At 42.5% G+C, this 26,599-nt stretch overlaps 1 protein-coding gene across 14 annotated transcripts in view; it reads left to right on the top strand.

Annotated features, from left to right (window-relative positions):
* Positions 1–26,599, top strand: part of FOXP1 (forkhead box P1) — a 376,121-nt gene that overhangs the window by 214,143 nt on the left and 135,379 nt on the right. For all 14 annotated transcript variants that reach the window (XM_064519202.1, XM_064519196.1, XM_064519200.1 and 11 more), the window contains one exon: positions 6,273–6,454. In XM_064519202.1, the coding sequence (XP_064375272.1) occupies positions 6,284–6,454 (171 nt within the window). In that variant the 5' untranslated portion in view covers positions 6,273–6,283. The remainder of the gene's footprint in view (positions 1–6,272; positions 6,455–26,599) is intronic.

Genomic DNA, 26,599 nt, shown 5'->3' with positions numbered 1-26,599 from the left:
TCATGAGACGCTTCCCCACCCCGCCTTGTCTCTCGCAGTTAGACAGAGAAGTGCTCAGAAGTTAGTCTGGGGGAGCTGCTCACAACAGATAGTTGCCGTGTTTACTTGTAAAGGATGTATGTATGGATAATACGCCTGCTGGAGCCTGAGAATTCAGGGCTAGATCTTGTCATTTAATCACTTACTTAAAACCGATTTTACCATTAACTCATCTGTCCATAAAAGTAGAAATACATTTTATAAATCTGTGTTTAGTTTAATTTACACATCCTTTCATGGCTGGGCCAAGTTCTTTAAGGGCATTTATTCTGCTTCATATAAATAATTGATCAGCCAAGTTAATTTACTTCTGCCTGACTTGGTCAACCTTAATTAACTGCCCTGGAATAAAGACTGAACTTTTTGTTAGCTTAAAATCTTTCACACATGTGACAAAGAAGGGATGTATTATGACAACATTTTTGCTCTAGCACTGTTCCCAGGGGACAGAAATGTTGAATGATCTTTATGTGCATGTATTTGTAAAAACCTCTACAAAATAATAGCCAAAACATCAGCCTTGCAACTAATTTTGAAACGTTCAGGCTACGTTCTGAATCTGTGTTCCAGGTTGAATCTGGAAGCACACATAAGGGAAATTTTTAAGGCCCAGAAGACCCCAGGAATAGTTTTTTTAAAGGTGATGAGATTCTTACAGATGTGGCTTGGTGTCTATTTAAGATTCTTAAAAATATCTTGCCAGATGCTTCCATGTATCATAAGGCAGCTAAATACTTTTGAATATCTGCCCCTTAGTCTTTCAAGCTTGCAGTGGGTCCTTATTCTGACTTGTGCTTTGGTAAGTAAGTCCTCCCTCATGCTGACACTAAACAATGCTGCTTAGTCTTTAGAAACGATACTAGTAGGAGAACTGCAGAAATTGCACACTTCAGTGTCTGCCTCCTGCCTGCTAATATCCATGCTTAACCTTGCTCGTCTAAATAGTCGAGTGGAGCTAAGAGACGTGTGTCTGCAGCATCTGGTCTTTGTCATGTGTTACGGATTTTTTTTTTTATGAAAAAGCACAGAACGTTTTCAAAATTAGGATTCCTTCAGGTTCTGTCTTTTCAGTTCAAAACATCCCCAGTGGAGACCTCAGAAGGGTCGTTTTGACTCAGCCAGAGTTCACATCCAGCCTATATTTTTTTCAGTTTTTGACCAGGTCCTTAAGAAATAAGCTGTCCCCTACTTCTCGCCCAGTCATTTAGAAGACCGCTCTCCTGTTGACAGTGCATGTTGCTCTGGCTTCTCGCCACTGAAACTTTTCCCCATTACTTTGAACATAACACTTTAACCAATGATAAGGGCCAAACTTTGGCTTTGTATTTGGCTGTGGCCATGCATCAAAACTAGACAAGGTTTTGTGCAGGTTAAGACCAGAATCTTGAGAAAGTGGTCACTGCCATGAGATTTTTAAATGAAGTTGACGTAAATCATGTGAGAAGAGTTCTTTTAGTATGATCTTCTTGATTTCAGGATGAAGTTTTACAAGGACAACCATGGAAGTTTGTTATGTTGTTCATACTGGAACTTAGCTTTGATCTCTTCGTAGGGAAAATCATCTTGTATCATCTTTAATAATGTTAAGAATCATTCTGTATCTATCCAAACTTGGAACAGTATAGAATTTTTTTTAAAAAAGATAGTTATAAGAACTCATCTATTTTAAGGCATACAAATATATTTTCATTTGCAGAATTGTTAGGAGAGTCATTCTGCTTTGTGGAGCTCATGAGACATGCTCTTTGGCCATTAAGTTTCTTAAGTTAGAACACTGTATCTTGTAGATCATGGAGGTTTTTGTGGATTACTGTGTTTCATATAACCTATCATTATGCATAAAAGTTCCTTCAATACCATTTTGGTTACTTACATTGTATTCAGGTCAGAATCACTGATGGTGATACTAGACCCGAAGCTTCAGTTCAGTTCACGCAGAACATAATCTTCTTGCATAAAGTCAACCTTGCTTTGCTTTCTTCTTTCAAAATTTTGAATGACAGACTTTACTAATAGGCTTGTCTAAGGCCTCCTTCTCTGTGCTGAAGGGAGACAATTATCTCAGCCCTCCTCAGTGTACTATCACCTTAGCTCATTTAGGTATGCTCAGAAAGACAAAGAATAATCACTGTTGCAGAAAACTCTTGCAAGTTGATTTTCATGACATGATGCCTAATGATCAAACGGAATTGTGATTATTTATGTCAATGCACATTTAACTACAGTGAAGAAATAAATAGTTTTATCTTGTCTCCCTTGAAAATCCTGTTTTCTGTTTGACGTATGTTAACAAAGTGGAATTGTTTTGTGTTGTTCTCCAGTTGCGGTTATATGGAACTTGAAGTTGATTGCTCATGAATGAGCATGTTTAAAGCAAAATTTATGCAGAAATGTTCATCTCTTCTTTTAAAATAATTTTTGAGTGGACAAAACCCTGAAAGTTCAAATCATCATGATTTTCTTCTTACTGTTTGGATGTTGTCTTTGCAAAGTCCATTTCCAGCTCCCTTCTCTTGATAGCTGCTGCTGATTCTCCTGAATACATAAGGTGGGCATGGCCAGTAAAAGGTTCAGAGCCTACACTGTGCAGCTCAAATGACCAATATTGACTGGCCGGGTGACTTGGAAATGTAAAATGGAACATGAAATTTATCATGGAAAAGGTTCTCAAAAACTCAGTGATCTTTTTGTTCCCAAATACTATAAATAATCCATCCTTCTCTCAGTCCTACAGGTTGGAAAAATTGTAGCAATTTCTACTGTTGTTTCTTTCCAGGAGCATTTTGCAATCTTAGAGGCAATAAATAATTTCTTGACCAGTTTGTTTGTGAATTATTTCCTGTGTCCCAGGGATGTTTTGCTCAGAAGGGCAAGCCAACAAATTGTGATCAGGCAGTGATAGATCTGCTCCGCAGTGGTGCACATTCTTCTTGCCGCTGTCGAAGGCATCTCAGGGCTTCGGTCAGGGCTTTCTCTGACCCTTCTTAATAGTTTATCCAGGTTCCTGCTTCCTGTCGACTTGTTGCATTGGAAGTGTTTGAAAACAAAATGTCCTCCTTTATTCTTTAGGCACGTGTTTGCTTTTGCATCTCTTTCCACTGTGGTATCACCTGAGGGCCTCTCCTACCAGTTCTTTAGGATGTCTTTCCTCAGTCAGCTTGGTCCATGCTAGGACCTTCTCAGCATGACGCGTGTTGATGATGTGCCATCCCCCGTTTGCCATCAGATATCATAGCGGTCAAAGAGATGAGTCTGAATTTAACTTGCTAACCCAATCATACATGTTCATCCTACTCCAGATCTTCAGCAGAGACAAATTAATGTAAAAACCCATTTACACCAGTTGAGGCTTGACCCCAAATTTAGATGGAAGGAAAAGAATTATATCAGTTCTTTCTTTTTGATTTATCTCTGGTTAAAAGCGATGTATCCTTTTTGTAATGTAGCATGTAAGAATTGCATGGTGTCCCTTTGACTAATTGGTGAGCTGTCGGGAGGTTCTCCCTCCTTTCTGCATTTCTGAAGCAACCTGTACTGTGCAATCACTACCGTACAGGTAATCCAGTGCTGTACGTTACATGGGTGGAGTAAACAGTTATTTAGACCTTACCATGTTTGTGAGGTTTCCTTATAGTGCCGAAAATGAGAAACACACCATGCTCCATCTGTGTCAGAACTGGATCACGTTAAAACCAAAAAGCGTTTGGGGTTAGTTTAGATCTCTGAAGCTTTTACAAGGGAGTTGACAGAAGCATTATAATGAGCCCCCAAGCCCTTTTGTCTCTTTGCATAATTCGAAGATTTCACAAAACAGTTTGAAAGAAGTTTCCATAGCCCAGCTGAAATTTATTTAAATGTAATCGGAACGTTTGAATCTGTCCCACCACCTTCGCTGCGCTTGGACGGCAGGCAGCGTGAATAGCTGCCTTCACGGCTGGAGCGGGGTCCGGCTAATGAGTGGCTCACCCTGCCTCCAGCGTGGATCAGAAAGGAGTGCTTGGTGGCGACGAAGCCCTCGTTAGTCCGCTGCTTCTCAGCGGTGACATTGTGATTACCGGCCGTATGGGTCATCAGTATGAAGGTACCAAATTAAGAAGCGGCCCGGTATTTGTGCGTTCAGCGGGAGCGGGCCCCTACGCCGAGCCGAACAGTACGCGGGGTTTCACGTTGGATGTCACCTCCGGCTGGCAGCGAGGCCGCTCTGGCAGCGCGCGTGGAAGCGGCTGCCTGCTCTGAGCTGACGCTGGAAGGGAGAACCGTCGTCTCCAGCGAGCGTTGTGCCTTAGGTGGCCGAGGGCTCCCGGTTACACTGGCGTGAAATTCCTGGGGAAAGTACTTTCCCCTCGTACTTTTCCATTAGCAATGCATTGCTTTCTCTCTCCTTTCCTGATTTTTTCCCTTATGTGCTGGAAGAGGGGATTTTTCTTGTTCCTTCTGAATTGGAGTGGAGTTACTGACTTCTAACAGGTTCCTCCTTGAATATGAACTTTTCGTTTCCAAAAGCAACCGATCAAGTGATCTGCTTTTCTGAACTGCTCATGTAAATGTGAGGCTGGTCTCCGTAGGGGAGTTACAGCGGGGTAGTGCAGAGCGTGAATTTATGGCACAGCAGTTGCTGCCTGGGAATCGCCGGGTGGGAGCACTCCAAGCTCTCTCTCGGGTGAAGCAACTTGCTTTCCAAGTTAGCGACCGTGTGCAAAGGCGTTTGGCTCACGTTAAGAGTGTGCGTGAGATGAGTTAGTACAGAGTCTCTGGGTATGCTGCTTGACTTACCCTCTGTCATCCTCCCCACTGGATCTGGCCTCACACCAGGCCAGGAACACCTTCCAGCAGCACCCATGCTTTCCTCTTCAAAGTGCAATTTGGCAGTTGCCTCCTGGTGACATTGTAGGCAGTGTTTTGCCTCAGGGCCGTGGGTTGGAAATGGTTGTATGTTGGTGGAGCGTGTTGCAGGGAGGCAAGACTTTCTCCCTGGCTCCTTTCAAGGAGTTCTGTAGAGGGGGAGTGATGCTGGAAAGGCACCTTGCTGCTTTAGTGCTGACCAAAGGGCTGGTCTGCTCTGCGTGGTGGTGGTGGTGGTGGTCCCTGCCACGGCCAGCGTGACCTGGTGTGGGTGCTGGTGAGAGGTGGGTGGTGAGGGAGAAGAAGGGCACGAAGGGAAGGAAGGATGGGTCAGCAGAAGATTAGGTTAATAACATCTTAATTCTGTAACTTGGCGCTTAGCGGGTGGAAATGGCTATAAAACAACTCATAAAAACATTTCAGAGGGAAAGGTTTGCAGCTGAAAACAGGCAAATTTGCCTTGTTTGGGGGTCTAGTTGCTCACAAGCACTGCCAGAGAAAGGCCCGTGAAGGCCAGGACCTCAGGGCAGCAGTGGGGTCGTCCTCATCCTCGCTCTGCAGCCAGCGACCAGCTGACGGGATTTATCCGGGCGGCGTTGTGAAGCGCCCAGGGATGGGAATCCACAGTTAGCAGCCACCCTGGCTGCCTGGGAGTAGCCGTGAATAGGAAGACGGTGTTTAGCCAAATACACGGTTTATTGAAAATAATTCAGGAGCCTCTTCACTTGCGGTGCCTTAGTGCTAAGGCATGTGCGAAGTCAGACCAGATCTGTAGCCAAGGAATTTACCCAAAAGACCTCGTTCTGGGATCAGCCGAATGAACTCTAGCATGCAGAGAGGTTGCTCCAAGGGAAAACTGGTGGTGCTCAGCACCTCGGGGACGCAGACTAAATTGCCCTTATTTAGATCATAGGACTAAAAGGTGCTAATTTAGCAGTATCATGGTGTGAATGGAAACTGAAATAGTGGCTGCTCTGCTTCACCTGTCGGCACCTACGTACTGTATATCAAATTTTTGATATTGTCCATAGTACGTTGCAAAGCATGACTCACTGGTTTTGAAGAAAAGCATCCAGATGTAACCAGAGAAATTTAATTATGGATTCTGTGTGTTCGTTCAAAAACATTTTTTTTCTCTAAGGGAAAAAAGATGTTGAGCAAATAACACTATATTTAGGACAGAACTTACTTACTAAAATTATAGCTGTACCAACAGATAAGTAAACATAAACTAGTAGCATGAACCATTAATGAAAGATAAATCGTATGAAGGGAAATGACAAATGTTTACAGTTTTGGCAGGATTTAAAACAGGGCATGTCTCCTTATATACAGCAACTGTTTTAACAGCTGCTTTTTTTTTTTCTTTCCCCTCCCCTAAATTATTTCAGGTTTTTGAGTCATGATGCAAGAATCTGGGACTGAGACAAAAAGTAACGGTTCAGCCATTCAGAATGGAGCGAGCGGTGGCAACCATTTACTAGAGTGCAGCCTGCGGGAAGTGAGATCAAACGGCGAGACACCTTCAGTTGAAATTGGGGCTGCAGATTTAGCACATCTTCAGCAACAGCAGGTACTGTAACATATATTACGAATTTCCTACTTACAGCAAAAGCACAGAGCCTTTAACCCTTAGAAACCTTCGTATTTGCCAGTCGGGGGATGCTTTTAGGACTTGCTGACGACATTCCTTACATCGTTGTCTGCAGAGGATTGCAATCGTAATGTAAAGGGAAATGTTAGATTTTTCTTCCAGGGATCGTTTTCAGGCATTCCCTGGAAAGATGCAAAGATCAGAGCTCTCTTCCGCTGCCTGCATGTGCCTGGTGGCTGTGATGGGGCGAACCGCTGTGTACAAATAACTGGTTTCCAAAATATGTCACGGGGTGGAAAATACACTAATGTGAAGTTTTGTTTTTGCAACAAATTTTAATATAACCTAGCAACCTGTATCAACAGAATGTTTTCTATTAGTGAAAAAGTTTGCGGGGGTATCTACCGCAGCAAAACTGCAGAAGAAATAAATAAATTAATCATGCGTCAGGACTGTTTTCGCTGTGGAAGAATCAGGACAAAATTATGTATTAACGTTTTCCCTTTGTGTTTTAATTATTGTATTTTCTGGGAAGTGACTAAGTTCTCCAGTGTAAATTATCTATATAACATATTTGGTTGCTTTCTTTTCCCTGACAAAATTTTGAAAGCCTCGTAGGAAATTTTGCAGCAAGCTGCTGGGCATGCATCACTGGCGTGTTTGGGAACAAAAGCTGCGGTAGAGCCGTCGTGAATGCGCTTCTGCCTAACCCTCGGTTCCTCTCATGCAATAAGCAGTCTTAAAACCTTTTAAATCAGTGACTGGCAGCTGGTTAAGACTCTCCTAAGTGTACAGTGATCTTTCTAGCAGGTTGTTGTGGTGAAGAAAAACCTGCAGTCAAAAACAAGGCAAATCGATGGCTTGAAAAGGAGCGAGGGAGCCCGTTTGCCAATCTAGGAGAGAAAGCTGCCGTAATTAAACAGGCCGGAGAAATGGATGATGCTAAATGCACAGCCTTTGGTTGTTTCAGTCATTTTCATCCTACAGGTTTTTGCTTGAAGTGAGAATACCATCAGTGAGAAAATCACAGCCATGCTGAATTCATTACTGCAGTAGTCACACAAAACCACGGATAAAATTTCAATAACTGCAGGCCACAGTTGAGTAAACAGTTGCACTGAAACTTAATTCCTGTTGACTTTTCCCTCGTTCTTCGCCAGGGGCACATTCTGATTCGTAGTGCAAAGACAACAGGGGTTACAGCTTTGATTAATATAGGACAGTCGACGCAAAGTGGGAAGAGTAAAATAACGTTCGACACAATGGTCTCTCCCCTGAAAAAGGCTCGGTCGTGCGACGACGAGGTGGTCGCAGTGTGTCCTCCGCGCGAGGACTGTGGGATTTTCCAGTGCCGCTGTTTCCCCTCCTTGTGTGGAGAGAAAAAGAGAGAGGTGCGCATGTGCACATGCACACACACGCACAACCTATAGCGTACTATAGATCAGAAACACGCAGCCCTTCGGTGACGACTTCTCGCCACCGGTTCGCCGGATTGCTTTACGGCGTGCTTGCACAGAACGCAGATTTTAGCATATAGTTTATTTATCCTCCGCCTCTGCCAGAACAATAAATATGTTCAGTTAACTTGCTTTTCTCCAAGTTTGCAAAAGACCTTTGCGTTCTCTGTTTGAATCCTGCTGCTAATTGGTTTTGATGAGTAACTTTTCCGTGGAGTTTTCTTTTCTAAAAGCAAGTTGATTGCAAAGTTTGCAACACTTACTTAAAAAAAACCCCTGATAATAACAAAAGGGCAGTCAAAGCTGCATAAAAATATCAATCTTTGTGTTTGGAAAATATTTTTAAATGCTGAAAAGAAAAAAAGCCCGTTGTTTTCAGACAGCTAATGCAAGCATTTACAGATACACATACAACATGGAGCATAATGTTTAGATGTTTCTCCATATACAACATATGCTCTCAGGTCACTTAACAGAATGCGTTCTACAAAACGCTTCTTCAATACAAATGAATGGGTTCTGAATTAAACAGCTATTTCTTAAGAGCATTTCATTCAAATCTTTTCTTTTTGCCACCTGGTGCTTGTTTTGTCGGAAGAAAATCAGCGGCGGGTAGTTTGAGCCTCGCTGTTCTGGTTAGTTATGTATTCCCATGATGAACACGGTTGAGCAGAGAAACATGGACGCATAATGGCTTATATAAAGCATCGGTACTGAATTTTTATTCACTTTTTTTGTTAATTTTATGAATTTTTGAGGACTGTTTTGCTACTCTGAGAAAGGGAAACAAACACTTCCAGTTTTTTTAGGAAGCTTTAATAAGTTCACAGACTTGTAAATATTTTATCATGGAAAAATATGGAGCATCAGAGATGTTCATATGTTTGAAGGAATAATATGCAATGTGAGCTGTCTTGTAGCAAGTGCAGGGATGACTTGTAGGACGAGTTTTGCCCTTTCCATGTCATCTTAGGGTGATTCTGCTGTGCAAGAAGACCGAGAGCGATGCTAAATTATTTTTGCATTAGGAATCTTGTAAAATGTACTGTTAGCTGGGAATAGCAAATTTGGGGGCCAGTTCTGCAATATACAGTGAAGACAAATCGCTTCAGTTGATGTTTATGTTTGTAATCATGAAGTAAGATACTTTCCAAAGTGAGCAGAAGCAGTGCAGGTGACCCCTGGGAACGGCACATCTGTAGAAGGGGTGCATAGAAATGGAGATAGGTTTGGGAGTCACCACCAGAACCAGTCTAAAAGGGAAGGAAGACTCTTTGGCACAGTATTTTGGCACCTCCTGAGGGATGCAAGAGATTCCCTCCCAGCTCCAGGGGAATGAACGGGTCATGTCAGAAATAGGTGGGATTGGCGGGGTTTGGGTGCCCTGAGATAAGCGTGATGGTCGCCGTGGTCAGCAGGCTGCTTGGCGAGACCTGCACCCAGCCCTTGGCGTGGGGTCCGGGAACGGGGCCCTGGAGCTTGCCCCCAAGGGACCCACACCAGCCGGGGCCCCAGAGCGCTCCACAACATCTGTTGGCTCACAACAAACATCTGGGAGGTGCAGAAGGGGCAGCAGGGTGAGCCACGGGCAGAAGGGCGTGCTGAGCAAGGGAAGCTCCCACACAAAGCCTGCGATGATGGGGCGACTCTTGCCTGCCGAGGAGGAATAAATAAAGACTCATGGGGACAAACGGCCTTTTAATGTCCGTGATCACAGCTTCGGTTGCTTCAGTGGTTTCTGACGTCTGCTCAGATAGGGGGTTTGATGCTTCAGTCCTAGTCAGTTCTCTTTTTAAGTTTATAAAATAAATATTATGTATTGTGATTTATTTTTATCCATGGGACTATTCATTAAAGTGTTCTTCACGTTATTAGTAGAGAAGCAAAAATGTGAATGGAATAAAGAGGATGAATATAAAGTTGAATTCCAGTATATCAGAGCAAGACACAAAAAGCTGTGTTGAGTGGTGGCAGAAAAACAAACCTCTCCACATCAATAGAAGGATCCACTTTGATACCAAAACTTCAAGTACTGCCCCACGAGTATAAAACTCAGTGTCTTTTGTTTAATCCAGAATGCTTTTGAACTTTTTAGGAGGTATGACTTTAACAGTAATTTGTTGACAGATTAGCTGCAGAGATTGCAAAGAGTTTATTTTGCAGAACTGGCAGGCTCATATCAGTGTTCTCTTAAGGAAAAAAACACACATTGCTGTTTTGCAACTGCTTGCATTTATTGACAATCTGCGCTGAGCAGGCAGAATTGGAATGTTTGTATAATGTAAACCTATAGCTTGTCTGATGAAGTGTAGTGTACTTTTAGGTAGTGCATAGATTACTTGATAAAAAGGGTTACAAGGTGACTATGTTTATGACAAACTAGAACAGCAATATAAATGCAACTGGTACAGAGAGAAACAAGAAGGAAGTTTATTTAAAGAATTGAGCTTTATGTAAGAGAGCTTCTTTCCTTCGCTTTGTCTTTGAACTGAACTATACTGTAATTACAAAGTATCACTTTAAACTTTCTGAAGGTTTTAGGTAATACCATGTTTGCCAGGTGTCCACAAAATAAGGAAAGAAATTTTTTTCCTTGAATAAGATTTGAGTGTTATATATCGTATTTTCAGTGCATCCTGTTCTGTACCTTCTACACCTTTATTCCACACAAATGAAGAATGCAGCTTTTATTATTTTATTTATGTGGGAGATAAAAAGCATGTTTCATACGCATCAGAAACTGTGGACTAGATTCTGGTATCTGGGTCCACGTCAATCATTTCTTCACAGTTGGTCTCACTGGCTTCAGTTGCAGTCTGTGGTATCAATGTGAAGATGTCACAGTTTGGCCCTTTGGCAGCAGTGGCTTTGAGAAATGCTGAGATGTGAAGTGTTAGGCTGAAGAAAGCCAATTCCAGAGGGAATATGTGGTTTCTGCAGATTTTGTTTGCGTCCAGAGAAGAAGAACATGTAAAAGAAAGGGGTGATTTGGTATGTTGTTGAGAGGCTGCTTTAATTTGATGGATCGAAAAGAAGATTAGACTAGAGAGAATTCTGAGTGTTTCGTGGGGAGAGGAAAGTAATGCTCTCTCTCTATATATATTTTTTAGTTTGCTGGGTTTCATCTTATTTCAACAAGCCATGGGGAGGGGTTACAAACTGCATCAGGAGTTTTATGGTCCCATTGATCATGATATGGACTTATCTCTTTAGAACAAAACTGCTAAACGAGATCGAAGATAAAGTCTTTGTTTCATATTGACATAACTGGGTTAGACCAAATTTGTTTGTTAGACTTTAAGGGAGTGTGCGTGTTGAGTCATTTTGTCCAAAGAGACACAAGGCCTAATTATTAAACTGCTGTTGCTATTGAAAGAGCCATTTGAGAGTATAGATTAAGCTACATACAGGTTATTGGGATTGTGTCTGATTTTGTATTGTAGCACACGGATAATTGATGATTACAGTAACAGTACGAAAAGATCACAGCGTTTTTAGAGCGTGTGCTGTTTCAATGGCGAATCTGAAAAAATGACTTTACACTCCTAGTAACTTTGTGCTTTTATCATTCATAGTTTCCCCCCAAGTTCTCCATCTCCCAACACTGAACGGAAGGTGACATGACGTCTTTGTAGTCATTCAAATCTAATAACTTTTAATCTGAAGGTTAAGTAGTGAGATATAAACTAAGAGATGGTAATATCAATTTTATGTTCACTGAAGGGCACAATATACCTCTTTCTAGCAGAAGGAAAATTGTGCGTAAAATGTCTTTTGCTTTTCGATGGAAAAGCTGTAGCTCTGAGAGCTTAGGAATGAAGCAGTGCTGGAAAAATTAACGAAGTTTTAACATAGGCTGGCTACCTTGCCTGGATTTTAGAATCAGTGATTTTTTTTCTTAGTAATTCAATTTTTAGGTCTCTTGTCAATGAACCATGCTGGGAACATTCGCGCAGCATTCTCCGTCTTCGCTATTACTAATGTCTTTGTTATAACTACTTATTGACATCAACAAGCCTTAAATTTCCTCTAACTGTTGAAGAGTAAGGGGAAACTACCACTTTGTTGCAGCTGCTGAGCTTTATTTTTTTTTGCCTTATTTTCGTTTTATTTTGCTTCTAAGGTCTTTGATAAATAACTGCATAAATCTTAAGTTTTCAGAGCACCTTGACATTGGCTGCCAGAGTTGTGCATTTCTGTGTGTGTACAAGCGTGTACATGCAGAAGCTGGGTCATTAGACATCTAATTACCTGGATTATGTGCCCGTCTGAATCCAGAAGTCTTCCTTGGACTATAGATGCCTATTTCTGTATTTTATTTTATTTTTTTACAGTGACTGGTTTTACTTTCACTTGTAAATTAAAATCACTCAGTAATCGCTTAGGTTTATATGGGCTCTTTAAGGAGAGGTAACTTTGGAAACGTTTGCTGGTTTGTTTTTTAACCTTGCATCTCATGGGAAAGTTCACCCATGAAGTGCTTGCTCCTCGCTGTTCTCGTAGGCGTGCGCTCTCCCTTCTGTTTGCTTATGCTTACTCATGAGCAGAGAAGTTACCCGTTCAGGAGGTCTGTTTAGGGAAATGCCGCAAAGGAGTGTTTTAAAGCATCCAGCACATGTATGCACCAGGAAAGAAGCTCAGCGGATATGAGATATGAATTAAATACCTATTTCAAGTGATCGATGTCATTAAAATTATTAGAGACTGTTCCTCCTCCATTGATCTTTATGCTACAGGTTAGCTAATAAGCAGCACAGCAAACTTCAAGCAATGCCATGCCTATTGAGGTGTGAAGTTGTCTCTAATTCACGTGGAGCTGTTCTTCATGGTGGTCTCTGTGTCGCAGGATGCTTAAGCATGTGCCTAACTGGAATACTTCTAAGTGAGACGAGAACCCAAGGCCGCCGTTTGCTCTTCGTGCGTTACGTGCTTTCTGCTGCGGCGCTCCGCTGGGTATCGCAGCAAGGGCAAGGCACATCAACGCTGCTGTTGTGATTTGCAACAGTAATATCGTAAATAAAGATTGGCATATGCGGGAAGGGGCAAAGCTCCTGAACACAGTTCATTTCGTGAGCTTTTTTGACTGTATAGCATTCCATTAATTAAAAAAAAATAGCGGAAGATAATTTTTGGATGCTTAGCATGAACAGTGGCATTTAATAATTGCAGTTTTACAAGATTGGTGTTGCTTGTATTGCTGCTGCGATCTGTGCTTTGTTAGCCATGCTCACTACATTTTCAACACAGGAAAATGTATTTGCAACCTGTTTTAAATAGTGCAATGTCATTGTTTTTCCTGTAAAAGCTATATATTGTGTCTGTAACATCAGTGTCATGTCTCAGAAGTTTCTGAAACCTGGGGCAAGTGCCAGCTTTATTACAAGTTGGGATATTTCTTCTTTTCCTTTAAAAGATTCTTTTTTGGGAGGGGTTACTGAAAGTAAGGGTTGTAAAGTGAAGGCTGGAGAGAGTTAGGCTGTTTAATCTATCTGGCAGTGTGTTGCAAAACCCACTGGTGTAGTTCTCCTCCTCACCCACAGTCCCCCAAAGAAGTCCGTGCTCCAAGACAAAGTGAGGAAAAAGAGGCGAGAAACAGATACGATTTCTTGTCTTCGGGGTGTTGACATAATCCAGATTCTTATTTAAAGACCATAAGGATTGAGAACTGGGATTATTACAGAAAGAGAGATCGCTGGGCATACTGGCATACAGAAGAGAGCTGCAAAGTTGGAGATGGCTCATTTTTGCTTGATAGAGCATTTTATTTCCAATTTTGGGTAGCTTCTTTTTATCAGGTTTCCAAGCTGAACTTACTTAGGACTAGTTCTTCTATACATGTTTGGGGCATTCTTTTCATGGGAATAATTGAATTTTTGGAAGCATTTTGTTCTTCTCTAGCAAGCAGCATCATTATTGAGGGGCACAACATGAATGTTTTAAATGTAGAGATGCAGAGCAAGGTCACAGTTTGCCTCCAGAATCTGAAGTAATCAGGATTTCATTTCAGATAAAACCTCTGGGGATGATACTTAAAAAAACACAACTTTTAACTGGCATTACGCAATTTGCTGTGGGCCACTTAGCCAAATATTTGTTTATTTTTCTTTTTTTTTTTTGTTAAAAGACTTGCCAAAGTTCAGGTGAGATTTCAGCCTTTAGTAAACTGTACCTGGAAATTAAGTGCAGGAAAGAAAGGGAAGAAAATCTTGTCTGCTTGAATTAGAGCAAGCTGAAGGAATGTGGTTGCTGCTGATATGCTCAAACTAAGTTTTCCTTAAAAATGGCTTGTTATATCACCAATACCAAAAGAATAGTGCCAGGAAAGAACTGCAACACTAGTAAAATGTAGCAGGATCACTGACTATCTGACATTCAAGCCTTTTCCTCCTTTTTGTTGTAATCAATCAGATATTTGTTAAAATCCCAGCAGGGTTAGGGTCCTGTGCTGCTCACCAGGGTTGTGTAGGCAGAGGCTTGGGTGGATCTTCCCTCGTACCGGACGTCATCCTTAATCAGCAGCAGACCCAGAACTTTGGGGGGTTTTTGGCTGCTCTCTCAGAAAGGAAGCTAGGGCGCTTCTGTTGTTAAACCATCATCCTTTCATATTTTTGTTTCCACATAATTAAGTGATTCACTTGAGGGGAAAGGTCAGATAGACATGAGGAACATTAAATGGAACTTGTTACGAAGTAAAATACACTGTAATTCTCATACATGGGGGAATTTTTTGTAGCACTCAGGACCTCAAAGTATGTTTCGGCTGCCTCCAAGAGGCTTTTGCTGGCCCTCTGCTGAAAGGGGACACTTGATCTGAAGGTTTTCTAGCAGAGAAAAACCTCTGGTTTTGGAAGAGTGGCTGTAGTGTATCTTTGCTTTGCTGTAATGCATTATGTACCCACTTTTGTAACAGGTCAGTCCTTCTCATAAAATTCAGAGAAAAGAAAACTAGGTGTGTATGGAAAGCAACTATATCTGGATTTTGTTGGAAAGTCTAGGACCTTTTTGATGGATGCACTGGATAAGGTGCTGCTCTGTCTGGCATTATTACTTTCATGATGAGTTGTCACCGGTTCTGTAAGTGCAGTTTGGGAGGTTCTTTATCATGGTGCAGGAAAATGAGGAATAGGTCAGGAATAGGTAGAGTCTTTCAATGAAAATTAGCTTGTACCATCAAGAAGTTGAAAGATAGGCAGTGCCAGTCTGTCGTACTTGGTTGTAGCCACGCGTGAAGTGCTTTTTGTAAGGGCACAGGGGGTTAGTTACACCTAAACCTAACCCATTCCCAAAGCAGTCTGTTGGGAATTGAGTGCCTACCTTTATTTTTCTCCAGTAGTTGAGTAATGTTTCTGATAGTAGAACGAGCCCTGCTTCACTCCCACTGCAACCTGGCTTTTTGACTCACAGCCATCATCACAAACAGGCCATTTGGGTAGCAGGAACAGTGTTTTGTTCAGCAAAAACAGTCTACTTAGTCGCCTTCTGATAGTTTTAATGCTGTATTACAAACCTGAAAGAAAAACCCTCCAAGTCAATAAACAAAACGCAGACTTACCTTTTATAGTGTTCTTGAAACAAATGTAAGGTTATAACACTAAAGCAAGTTTTATTAAATCTAGGAATGAATCCATATTGAAGAAATAATCTACTACTGCCTTTCAGTTTCTTGTCTTTTTAATTAGTGCCGGCAGTGGGATTGTTAGCTTTTAAGATACGGTAAATATGAGCCTATTAATATTATTGAACATAATACTCAAGAAGGTAAAGAAATGCTGGTAACTGTAGGTATTTTATAGACAAGTTAAAAGCAGGCCATTTTCTGTTTGACAAGTCTTCCTTTATTGCGGTCGTGTTTAGGTACACAGGCGGGAGGCCGGGAATGGTAAACTTTCTCCAGGTGTCTGGAACAGCTGTCCCCGATTGACGGGCGCAGGGACTGCCTTGCGTGTTATTTCAGTCGTAGGTGGCATATTTGAGCCCCTTTTCACAACAGGGCAAGTATTTGGAGTTTAAAACAGTTCTGCCTCCTTATTTGGCTTGAGCAATGATTCACCAAGTCCTCCGGTTAACGGGGAGGCTTTTTGAAGTGTTTTACACTTGGTTCGAGTCTTTCAGCGCGGGCAAGGACTGGATTATAAGGGTTGCACAGCGATTAGCTCTGTTTGCAGTATTTTCTTTGCTCAAAAATTATGGTGTTTGTTTTGTGGAGGGGTTTTATTTTTCAGAGTGTCTGTTGACCACCTGCTTTTTTTCCTAATTGATTACAAGGACAATTGCTAGGCATAATAAATAAAAGATATGGTCTACCAAGGCTGTGTCATAGGGACTGTATGTCAGAGATTCATAAGCTGCAAGCAAAAATACGTGCCTTTCCCTGGGGGCAGGGAAGCACATGCTGTATTCGTCTTTGGGGATCCTTCCAAGGCCACCGAGAAGCCCGTGGTGGTAACTTGTCTAGCGTTGGCTGGTGACCTCACTCGGTGCAGCAGCCGCACCATGGAATAGGTCAGCCCACGAGCCCGGATTTGCTGTCTTTCACCTTTTTCTTAGTGCAGTTTAGAAAAACAGACCTCCAGTCTCTCTCTGCAGACCAAAGCCCAGAGTAAGTGTATCTTTTAATGGAGATTTCATTACTGCCCAGGCAGGGTGATCCAGTGCTGAACTAGCCTTCTATTAGAAAGCTTCTTCCCAACACCTAACCAAAATGCTTATCCTGCAGGTAAAATATCTTCCCTCTTGCTGAGTCTGTAACAGGCGTAAGAGCAGATTGTCTCCTTTCTTTACAGCATCCTTTTCCATTTTGAATGCTGTTCCCATGTCTGTACCCTCAGTCTTCTCAGAACTTGGACAATCTTGGTTCTCTCCTCATAAGTCATATTTTCTAGACCTGTGATCACTCTGATCACTCTCTTTTGGACTCTCTCCACTCAGTCTAAGTCCCTCTTGAATTGCAGGGCTCAAATGGCATGATCCTGCAGCCAAAGTTTTACTGGAGCAAGTAGAGACAAAGTATTTCCGATCATATGATTTGCAGGCAATACTCCTGTTTAGGTGTCCTGTTTATGTGTGTGGTGCATGCCATTTTTGCAACAGACCCCGTTGACTCATGTTCAATTTGTAATCCACTGTAATCCCTAGACTTTTTTCCAAAGAAGTGCTGTGAAGTCACTTTTTTCCTGTCGTATTTACAAAGTTTGGGTATTCCAGCTAAATTTTAGCATCTTATCCTTAATAAAATAAAAATAGAGTATTTCTCCACTTTGTCCAGAGGATTTTGGATTCTAATCCTGTCCTCCAGCATCTTTTCAGTCACTCCCAGTGTAGTATCATCTGCAGATTTGCTAAGTTGTCCATTCCTTCATCTGCATTGTTCATAAAAAAGAGTATCTTCAAATTGCATTTGCTGTATCCTTCCATTTTGACAGTGACCCATGAATGCCTATTCCCAACATACAGTAGTTTTGTTAAGACCGTGTTTTCCTAGCTGATGTATGAAAGTGTCATCTGAGACTATCAGATGTCTTTACAGTCAAAAGTAGAGGACTTTTGTTTTTTCTCTGGTCAAAGACCTACCAATGAATAGATCTTTCCTCTTGGTTTTAAAAGATTACTCACATCTTGGAGTGACCTCAGTCACCTGCACTTGACCTTCAAAACAGAGTAGAAGTACCTGTGTCTCCTTCATCGGGCAGGACAGACCATGAGAAAGAGCAGTCAGCCATCACTTGGCTTGTTCCAGGCTCTTTACAGCTATGGGACCAATTAACTAAGTTAATCAAAACTGAGATTTTCAAAACTTTGTTATATAACTCATCCCAGCCAAACATCAGAGAGCTCATGCATTCATAGAGGCGAAAGTAGCTTTCACTGGAAGTGCGAAATGCCAGTCTCAGTTAACTGGTTTTCTTAGTGGAGACTCAAACGGGATTTGGCTAAAGAGGGACTGTAAGAGGATTGCACCCAGAGACAGCCCACAGTAACTCTCCCTATTTTGTCTTCATGTGAGTCTGGTTCATTTATTATTTCTTCCAGAAGCATGGTATTAGCCAAAGGAAGTGTCTTTTCTATTGTTTTCAGTCCAGAATCTGATCTCAGAAACTGCTATCTTTACCACACATCATGTCCCTCCATCTCCATCTTTTATCAGATTGCCCTTGGAGCAAAAGATGAGCAGATGAGTGTCTTCCATTTAACTGCGTCAATGATAAATCTTTGAGAAGACCCAGATCCACCCCATGTCTCTGGGTAGGCTGCAGGGTAGTCTTTACCCTGATCCCAGCCCTTCATCAGCCTCTAAAATCTGAAGGACAAAACAGACGGATTGAAGGAGAGGGGAATAAAACACATTTCATGCTGAATGCACTGAGCCCATCCAGAACCCCCCGTAATGACTGCCATAACTGTGCCTCCGTCTCTTGGAGGCCGCCGTTCCTCTCTTTGCCAAGTCTCTCTCGTCCACAAGACAAGACATCTGCAGTGCATTTGTTTAAAGCAGGGAGATGACAAGCATTGAAACAGATGTTGGAAAACAGAGCAGCAAAAGGCCCGTGCTGAATGAATAGCCCATAGGGTCTGAGCTGTTTGATGGCTGATTACAGTGATAGCCAACTGTTCTTTCAGAGCCAGCCGAACCCAGGAGATCCCCGCGGTAAGAGATGTACTCTGCCAACATGTGGTGCTCCCTTTGTCGCTGTACCTTTTCAGATGTGCACAGGGAAAACACGGGAAACAGGATCATCATTCAAAACCCCTTAGATGAGTAGCACTGTTGCTTATCCAGGCTGAATTCAGTCCTAGTTATGACTTGTACCATTGGAAAGCATCAAGAGCATGTCTTGGCATCCAACAGCCAGTATCACTCATTAGTTTGAATGAAAAGTCTGTGTGCAGGCTTTATCAAAGCTGCAGAGAGTTTTATCATGATCAACATAAAACAATATTCTCTCTGAAACCTCTGCACCATATTGCCATATAAAAAGCAACTAATGTCTAGTGATCCTTGGTATATGAAGCAGTTCAGGTTTATCTCAAGCTGACAAATTATGCTTTGACAGCAATGAATCCCTTTCGTACCTGATCTCATGTTTCCTGAGGCTGGCTTTTCACCTTCTCTGATCTTGTCTTTAGAAGCTGATCCCCTCGCACTGGAAAGATACAGCTAGTGTTAAATGAACTCATGAAACTCATGAGTATTTACTTGTTAGTAATCTTGGGCAAGGTACAAACTTGCCGAGTAAGGGAGCTGGACTGGCGCTGGGCTGGTTCGGTTTCGTGGACAGGAAGCGGATGGAAAAGTAGCCCCTCATAACAGAGAAAAAAAAAAAAATAGTAGTAGTCCGTTATGTTCTCCTCTGTCGTAGCCAGGGAATGACCTCCAGAAGCAGCAGGCATTCAGCATGCAGTATCACAGTGTCTAAACAAAGCCACAGCAGCTTTTCAGGAAATCTCTGGCATGCTATCCTGTAATGTGACACTGCTTTTTTTAGTGACACAGCAGCTAACAGTTGAAGGATTGATCATCTTTCTTGGAGAGGAACACCAATATTTTCCTCATTAGCCCCTTGCAGTCTTCCTACTCAGAATCACCAGAAGAAAGGTGACCACTGGCCGACGATGCCACTGAGGTGTTATAAGGCCAGAGATGCACAGGGCAAAATATCCTCCAAGATTGCTGTTGGAGGAAATACTCAGAGGTATTGAGAATGCACCTCGGGATCCTTAGCGTTGTCATTTGTTTGGACTTTGCACCAAGTGTCTGATGTGGGTACTTGCTGTATTTCTGGCAGTGGTATACCCCGTGCAACCTGTTGAGGTTGTGATTGCACTGCCAAAAAATGTTACATCAGAAGGATCTTGTTCTCCTGCTGTAGTCTGTCTTCCACGATGTTCTCCAGTGATCAGGATGCAGAAGTGCTGCCCCTTTCTCCAGGGCTAAGATGGGGCCAGGCCCCACACGTGATGCTTCCCCAGAGCAGGAGGGGTTCCTGTTCCTGGGTCCACGCCTTGGTTTGTACCGATGGAGGGATCGGCAGCACAAATTGCTGGTATTTGTCTTGCACCCGGAGATTGTGCTCTTCCAGTGCTACCTTAACTAAGAGAAAGACGAACGGGATTCTTCAGGCTATCTGAGCTGCCTGCAGATGTGCTATCTGCTAATGAAAGATTGTTCAGCTCAATCACATTTTCATCTTATCCTGGTAGAAGGAAGGAAGGGATATGTGTCTCTTCTTCCATTCTATTTTTTTGTCATCTGATTTTTTCCTTTGTGGTGTTACAGAGACAGGCAGCAGGCAAAAAACTTCAAAATCGTTACTCCTTTGCTCTGGTCTTTATAGGGTCTTGAACCATTTAGTAAAGGCATTTTATGAAAGGACTGGTTCCCATATATTAAAGTGAACGTCCCCGGACTGTGCTGAACCTCTTTATATCATTGCTGTTTATCCAAAAGGATGAAAGAAAGAAAGATCTAAGACACCTGGAGTGACAAAGTGAGAGGGCGGCTTTGACCAGGTTTCCTTACCTGGCCAGGCCATATCCAACCGCAGACGCGCCGCAAACACGGTTGTCCAAGCCGACAGCGCCGGCTGACTTCTGTTCTGCCCCCGAAAGCTGTTCCGTTCGTGGAGGCAGGGAACAGTCCTGAGGAATGTGCTCAGGCTTGTTTTTATTTTCAGGAAGTCTCGACTGATACCGTGGTTTCACAACCGGCACCCAGGGCGCTGCCAGTCCCCCTGCGGTTTATCCGGTCCAGCCTTTCCCAGTCTTTTTCCAGATGAGCTTTGCTGCCTCTCTATTCCTCTCATCTCGAAACAACACAGATGCCGTGCAAGCATTAACGCATGGCAAGGTTTTGAGCTGACCATGCAAGCGAAGGGAAGCAGAGAGGCACGAGTGTGCCTTTGCCCCTCTGAGGTGGATGTTCCTCTGGGCAAAGAGGAGTTTAACAGCAGGTGCGGAAGTCCTGCAATTGTTTAAAAGAAGTGTATTGTGCCCGGATTTGTGCTTGCTGTCCCTGACGCTGGCTTTTGTGACTTTTGGATGCTCGTTCGGTGCTAGCGTGGAGCTCAGCCACGTTTCGCCCTGTTTGGGTCTCCCTCCAACCTGAGCTTTTTTTGCACTAGTGATGAGGCACGTGTGGGTGGCTGTGGCATGAGACCCGGGTCCCCGCAGTGGCATGGGTGCTGCTCGGAGGGCAGAGGCACCGCGTCCCACTGGCAGGACTCCCTGCCGGTGCTGGAGCCCGTCCTGCCTGGCCGGAGCATCTTCGTCTGTGCACGCCCGCAGTGATGCTCCCCTGGGTGCCCACCACCCCTCGGGGCCCCGGCAGCTCTGTTATTCCTCAACTGGAATAATTTAGGCACTGTGTGTGGATTAAGACACCAGACTGCAGGCATGGCCATTTTCAAATCAAGCTGTCCCTGCTCTAAAAGTTCGGTTGTCCCAGTCGGGTTCTTGGCTCGCCACTGGAAATCAGCTGGAGCCGGAGGGAGGATTCAGGTTTCTGCCACTGTAGCTGAACGAGCAGCTAGTCTGTGCTCCTGTATTCCTTCAGACTGAAGCAGTGGGAGAAATATGTCTCAGTCTCTGACGCAGTGCATTCATGGAAAAGAAGAGGTTTCTGGCCAGGTACGAACAGATTCAATTGAAATAGGTCAGCACGGCTACTCGTGCGATAACAGCGCTTATCAGCAGGCTAGCCTTAAAATGAAAAACGGCGCTGAGATTGTTGCAGTGGAAAATATTAATAAATAATTGATCGATAGTAGAAAAGGACTCTGTAAATAAACTCCAGTGTAATTAATAGGCTGTGCTTTGTCAGGAGCGTGCATGCAAACGAAGCACTGGATGCAATTAACATATCACGGGCTGAAGGACATCTGCAGATAAGGGTTAAACAATCTAGTGAAGCTGAACTCATGAACCTGTTTAAACTGCCGGACTTGTTTGTTTCGATAAAACTTTTGTCTCTGCTGTGTACATATTTTATAGCATGTGTCTCTCATTCTACAAGAAACACTTAAAGTCAGGTTTTTAATATAATGTTGGTAGCAAAGTATGAAGGACAGCGGAGGTAACAGAGAAGACAACTTGCTAATGCAAAAGCAGTGTACTGAAAGTCACTTTTATTTCTTATTTATAATCTACATGCACACTCTGGATAATAGATGACAACGCTCATTCAGTACTTTAACTTCAAAGCCGAGCGAAGGCATGGATGACAGAGCTGGGAGCTGCAACACAAAGGTACTAACAACAAGAGGAGAAATGCCTGTTTACTGGATTGCATTTGTTAGCACGCTGTCTTCAGATATTGTTCCCCCAGGAATAGCGAGAATATGTGCTGCACGAACAATGATTTAACATCTGAAAATGGTACTTAAAGAGTTTTCTGTCTGGTAGTAATGTGATGAAGGCTTCTGAATGGAACCTGGGGACTTCATTTCTTCTATTTATCTATATGTCTCTCTGGTTTTAGTCAGCGGTAATTGCATATTTAACCCCTTAAATAGGTTTAACCCTCTCAGTACCAACTTCCTTTTTTTTTTTTCGGTCTCACGTCTGCTTTTGTTACACTACAGCTGTGCTGCTCACGTTCCTTGCCAAAAAATCAGGAAGACAAAAGGGATTTTGGAGAAGTTGTAGCCAGGGAAGTGCACTGCGAATAATACCAAGCTCCACCTCTCTTTCTCTCTTTCCCTCTTCTTCTTTTTTTAAGGAAAGCAGTAGATAATAGCAGCCAAGGAAAGTGTTTTAATGGGATTCAGTACAGCTGGGAGCCTTATAGCAGGGACTGAGAGCAAGGGAGAGCTGTAATGAGGGGGGAAGTTGCAGATAGGGCTGTAAATCAACAGTATGAATTTGCTGCTTAGTTCAGCACTCCACTTCTTTGCATCTTTCTCAATTAGCACTTGTTCTGGGGGGCTTGCTTAATAGCTTGCGTGAAACAAATATTAGCCTAAATTGTTTAATTATATCAAAATCTCGAATTCCTCCAAGACGAAAAATTGTTTTTAGCTGCAAATACATCTGCAATAAAACATCGTCTAGTTAAAGTAAACGAGCTCTAAGGAAAGCCATAAGATTGTAGCTGAGCTACTTTTACAGTTTATTTTCATGGTATTTAAATTATGATACCAGTGGGTATTTTTAATTAGTGCCTCTTTAAAGTGTGCACTTGTCTACATAAGCCATTTTGGCAAATTTGACTCATTCATACAGCGGTTGCTGTAAAAGAGGCCAGCACAGCCTGCAGGAACTGGAATTAAAAGTTTCTGCAAGCTGTTGTCGACATGACCACATCTCATTAACTTAAAAAATGGAGATTATTTGCCTGAAAGCTTGATTTGACTAACAGTAATCAAATATTAGGCTCAGTGAAGAAGGAGGAAAAACAGCTTTGCTGCTGTGATCTAGATGCTTAAGTGTTGTGTGGTTCACTTTAAATAGCTATGTCATATTTCTGCTTTGACACACATAACAGGGAGAAAAGGCATAATAATACGTATGCTTTTATGAATAATCCAGGCTTATTTTTATTTTACATTCTGACATATTATTTACCAAGTTTATCAGAGTTAAATATAATTTCTCTGATGATTCTAATGTTAAGTAGTTGGAATTAATTGTCTTAAATAGTTTCCCCTGAATTATCAAAGTTTAAGTACTGGAAATTGCTTATATCTCATGATTATCTTTATCAACTGTTAAATAGGCATGAATCTTCAATTTATACCCTGGAATCTTTTAATTGTTTTAACAAAATATGATGCAGTAGGTTGCAAAATTGTGCATAAAATCAACCAAAATAGAGAAATGCCTTTCTTATCTTGTGAATTTTTTAAATAGCTTGTCAGATTAAAGAGCTGAGGGAAAAAAAATCTCTTTGGGGCAACAGTTAAGGTAGGGTGGTATGAAATTCAGAAATGCTTGTGGAGTCAAAATTTGCTGCTAGATGGTTGTGTGTTTTCCAGTTCGGCAGAAGACAATGTCGGAGCTGGATGTAAGCGGTGGCACACATTATTAAAAAAAAAAGGGTGCAGTTAAACAAAAGGAGATAAAGTCTTGTGCCTTTTTATGTCTTTGAACTGAGAACATGTGCTGCATTTTACTAAAGGAACATGAGCCTTGAATGTAAGTAACTGGTTTTTGCATTAGGTACTCCCTGGAGGTAGCAGAAAAATATCATGTCCCTGCATGAAATGCGAATGTGAAATCTACCAGAAAGAAATATTTATGACCATTTTATGCTTGATTAGACTTGGATGACATCTGTTAGAAGACAGGGACTGGACAAAGAGAGAGACGCTCGGGGGCAAATGTTAACAGAGTTGTTTAGATGATGCCGGGGCAGGAGCGTCCATTTACTGCCAGGCAAAGCCGAGGAATCGTGTTAGCGCCGGCGCGGCTGACGGGAACGCGCGCTGATGGAGCCGCTGCGAGCGGCTGGCCCGGGCAGCCCGCGGCAGCTGTTGATACTCGCGCCGCCGCCGCGATTTATGGGCAGGTATCTCGGCTCAGCGCGGGGACTGCGGCTCGCAGCGGGCAGCTGCCTTAGCCGGGTTAGAGAGATGTGAGTCAGCTCCGAAATAAAAAAAATAATAATAAAAAAAATAATAAAAAAAAAGCCACCCCTTCCCTTTGCAAAGTTGTCCGAAAAGCGGGATTTTGGGGTTCATGGGGCTCCGTGCCGTGCGCCGGTGCTGCTGCCTCCTCCCGGGGCCCCGGCGCACCGGGCAGCGGGCTCTGACCCAAAATCTGGCCGCTGGGGCAATCGCTAGCCTTTCCGGGCTTTTAACGTCCCGCTGCTGTTTGCCAGCCCTGCAGCAGCGGTGGTTTATGGCTGGAGGTCCGAGCGCTCGCTCCGCTCTGGTTCCTTTCCCAGCTTGCTTTTCCTGTAAATTTTCTCTGTCTGGAATGCTTATGGGAAATGTTATTTTGTTTTTGTTTGCAACAGTTCTGTTGTTTTGATTTTGTCTGAGTAGTATGGAAAACAGTACGTCACTTGGAGTGGGTGTTTTGTCTATTGGCCATTTGGCTATTGCACATATATTTCTCATACTTACTACATGATGACAAGGGAACCCAAATGGCATAATTTTCCAGTTGAATTTTGCTTTCCAGTTTAATAATAGTGAAAGGAAAACAAAGTTAATAGATTTAGCAGTTTCGATACTGCTCACATGCTGATAGATGGCTTTGGATTTTTTTCCCTGTGGTTAAGGATCTGTTTAGACAAAGGTCAGACTGGTGCATATATCAGTTTCTATAATAAACTGTGCAAGGGTTATGTTACACATTTTGCATACGGTTGTGAAAACCTGTAATTTAAGTACCCTAACCCATGAAAAGGTAATAAACAATTTCAGTATCATCAATATGATTAGTTTAGGGTGCTTTGCATCCTGATTTTTAGGCAGTGCGTAACTTAAGTTCTACCAATAAATGCCTTTTAATTGAAAAACGATCTGAAATAAATTTTTAACTTGAGATCACAGCATTCGCCATGTAACTCTGTTTAGCTGGGGAGATTTGGATACAAGATATACTGATGCTTGCGTGATATTTACCCTGTTAGGGAGAGAACATTGAAAGACCACAGAATGCAGCTTTAAGACCAGATAATTTTTATGTATAGTACAGAAATATAAAATGGAAAGTATGATTAATTTTTCAATTTCTCTCTGCAGATATCTAATAATTGTGCCCATGGACTGCCAAAGGCTCCCATTAAAGATTTAAAATGCAAAGAAAGGTAGAATCAAAAAGATGGTATTTTGGATTAAATAATGTAAAATAACTGTAGGGCAATAGCAAAGTAAAAAGCTTTTGGCAAAATAAAAGCGTGGTGTCAACTCTCCTTGAGACAGACTTAAACATTTACGTGTTCACATGCCTCTTTCTGTAGCTAGGATTTGAACAGGGAAGAAAAATACTTACAAGGTTGCTTAAGCCAGCTATGATTTTAAAATATATTTTTAGGCTTTCAGGTTTTGATATGCTCCTTCACAGCAGAGTGATGAAAAATATAGTACACGATCCCGTGCTATAAAAATGCACATAAATACAGAGGCAGCGGTTGAAATCTGTTGTCCAACATTTAGGAATATGTTAGCAAACTCCCTGGTCTAATGTTCCTTTCTCCAAGTACCAGCAGGTTCAGGGTGGGCAGAAGGCATTTTGCAGCAGCTGCTCGGGAATGTGTTATTTCTGTTAGCCGAGGAAAAAGGGACGTTGCAGCCTTAATACAGAGCGGCTGCCAGAAAGGTCCAGCTGGACTTTTCCTCCCTTTTCTGTACTGTCTTTATCACTTTGCTCAGTTCCACATAATAACATCTTCATCTGAGATTGCTGTGGCACAGGGGAACTGCATTTGTTGATCAAATTTGGCTGGATAACACTGTGATCTCGTATCCTGAAGTGCGGAGATGTGCCTGGAATACGTAAGCGCGGAGCTGGCCCCTTGATTGATTGATTCTGCCTGTCACAGAACAAGATAACTGGATCAGTAAATACCCTGTGCACTTCAACTTCATCTACACAATCAAAAGTGAGGGCATCATGGGGCTGGAAGACACCGAGGCATGATGGGAATATCCACAGTCGCGAACGACAGCCAGGAACTTGCAGAAAGCAGAGGAAGAAAAGACATTTTTGCCCGTGCGTTGGTGCC

This window comes from Dromaius novaehollandiae, chromosome 12 (genome assembly GCF_036370855.1).
Source record: "Dromaius novaehollandiae isolate bDroNov1 chromosome 12, bDroNov1.hap1, whole genome shotgun sequence".
In the NCBI taxonomy this organism is placed as follows: domain Eukaryota; kingdom Metazoa; phylum Chordata; class Aves; order Casuariiformes; family Dromaiidae; genus Dromaius; species Dromaius novaehollandiae.
Note: the sequence above shows the minus strand (reverse complement) of the source record. Positions and strands in the feature narration are given on the sequence as shown.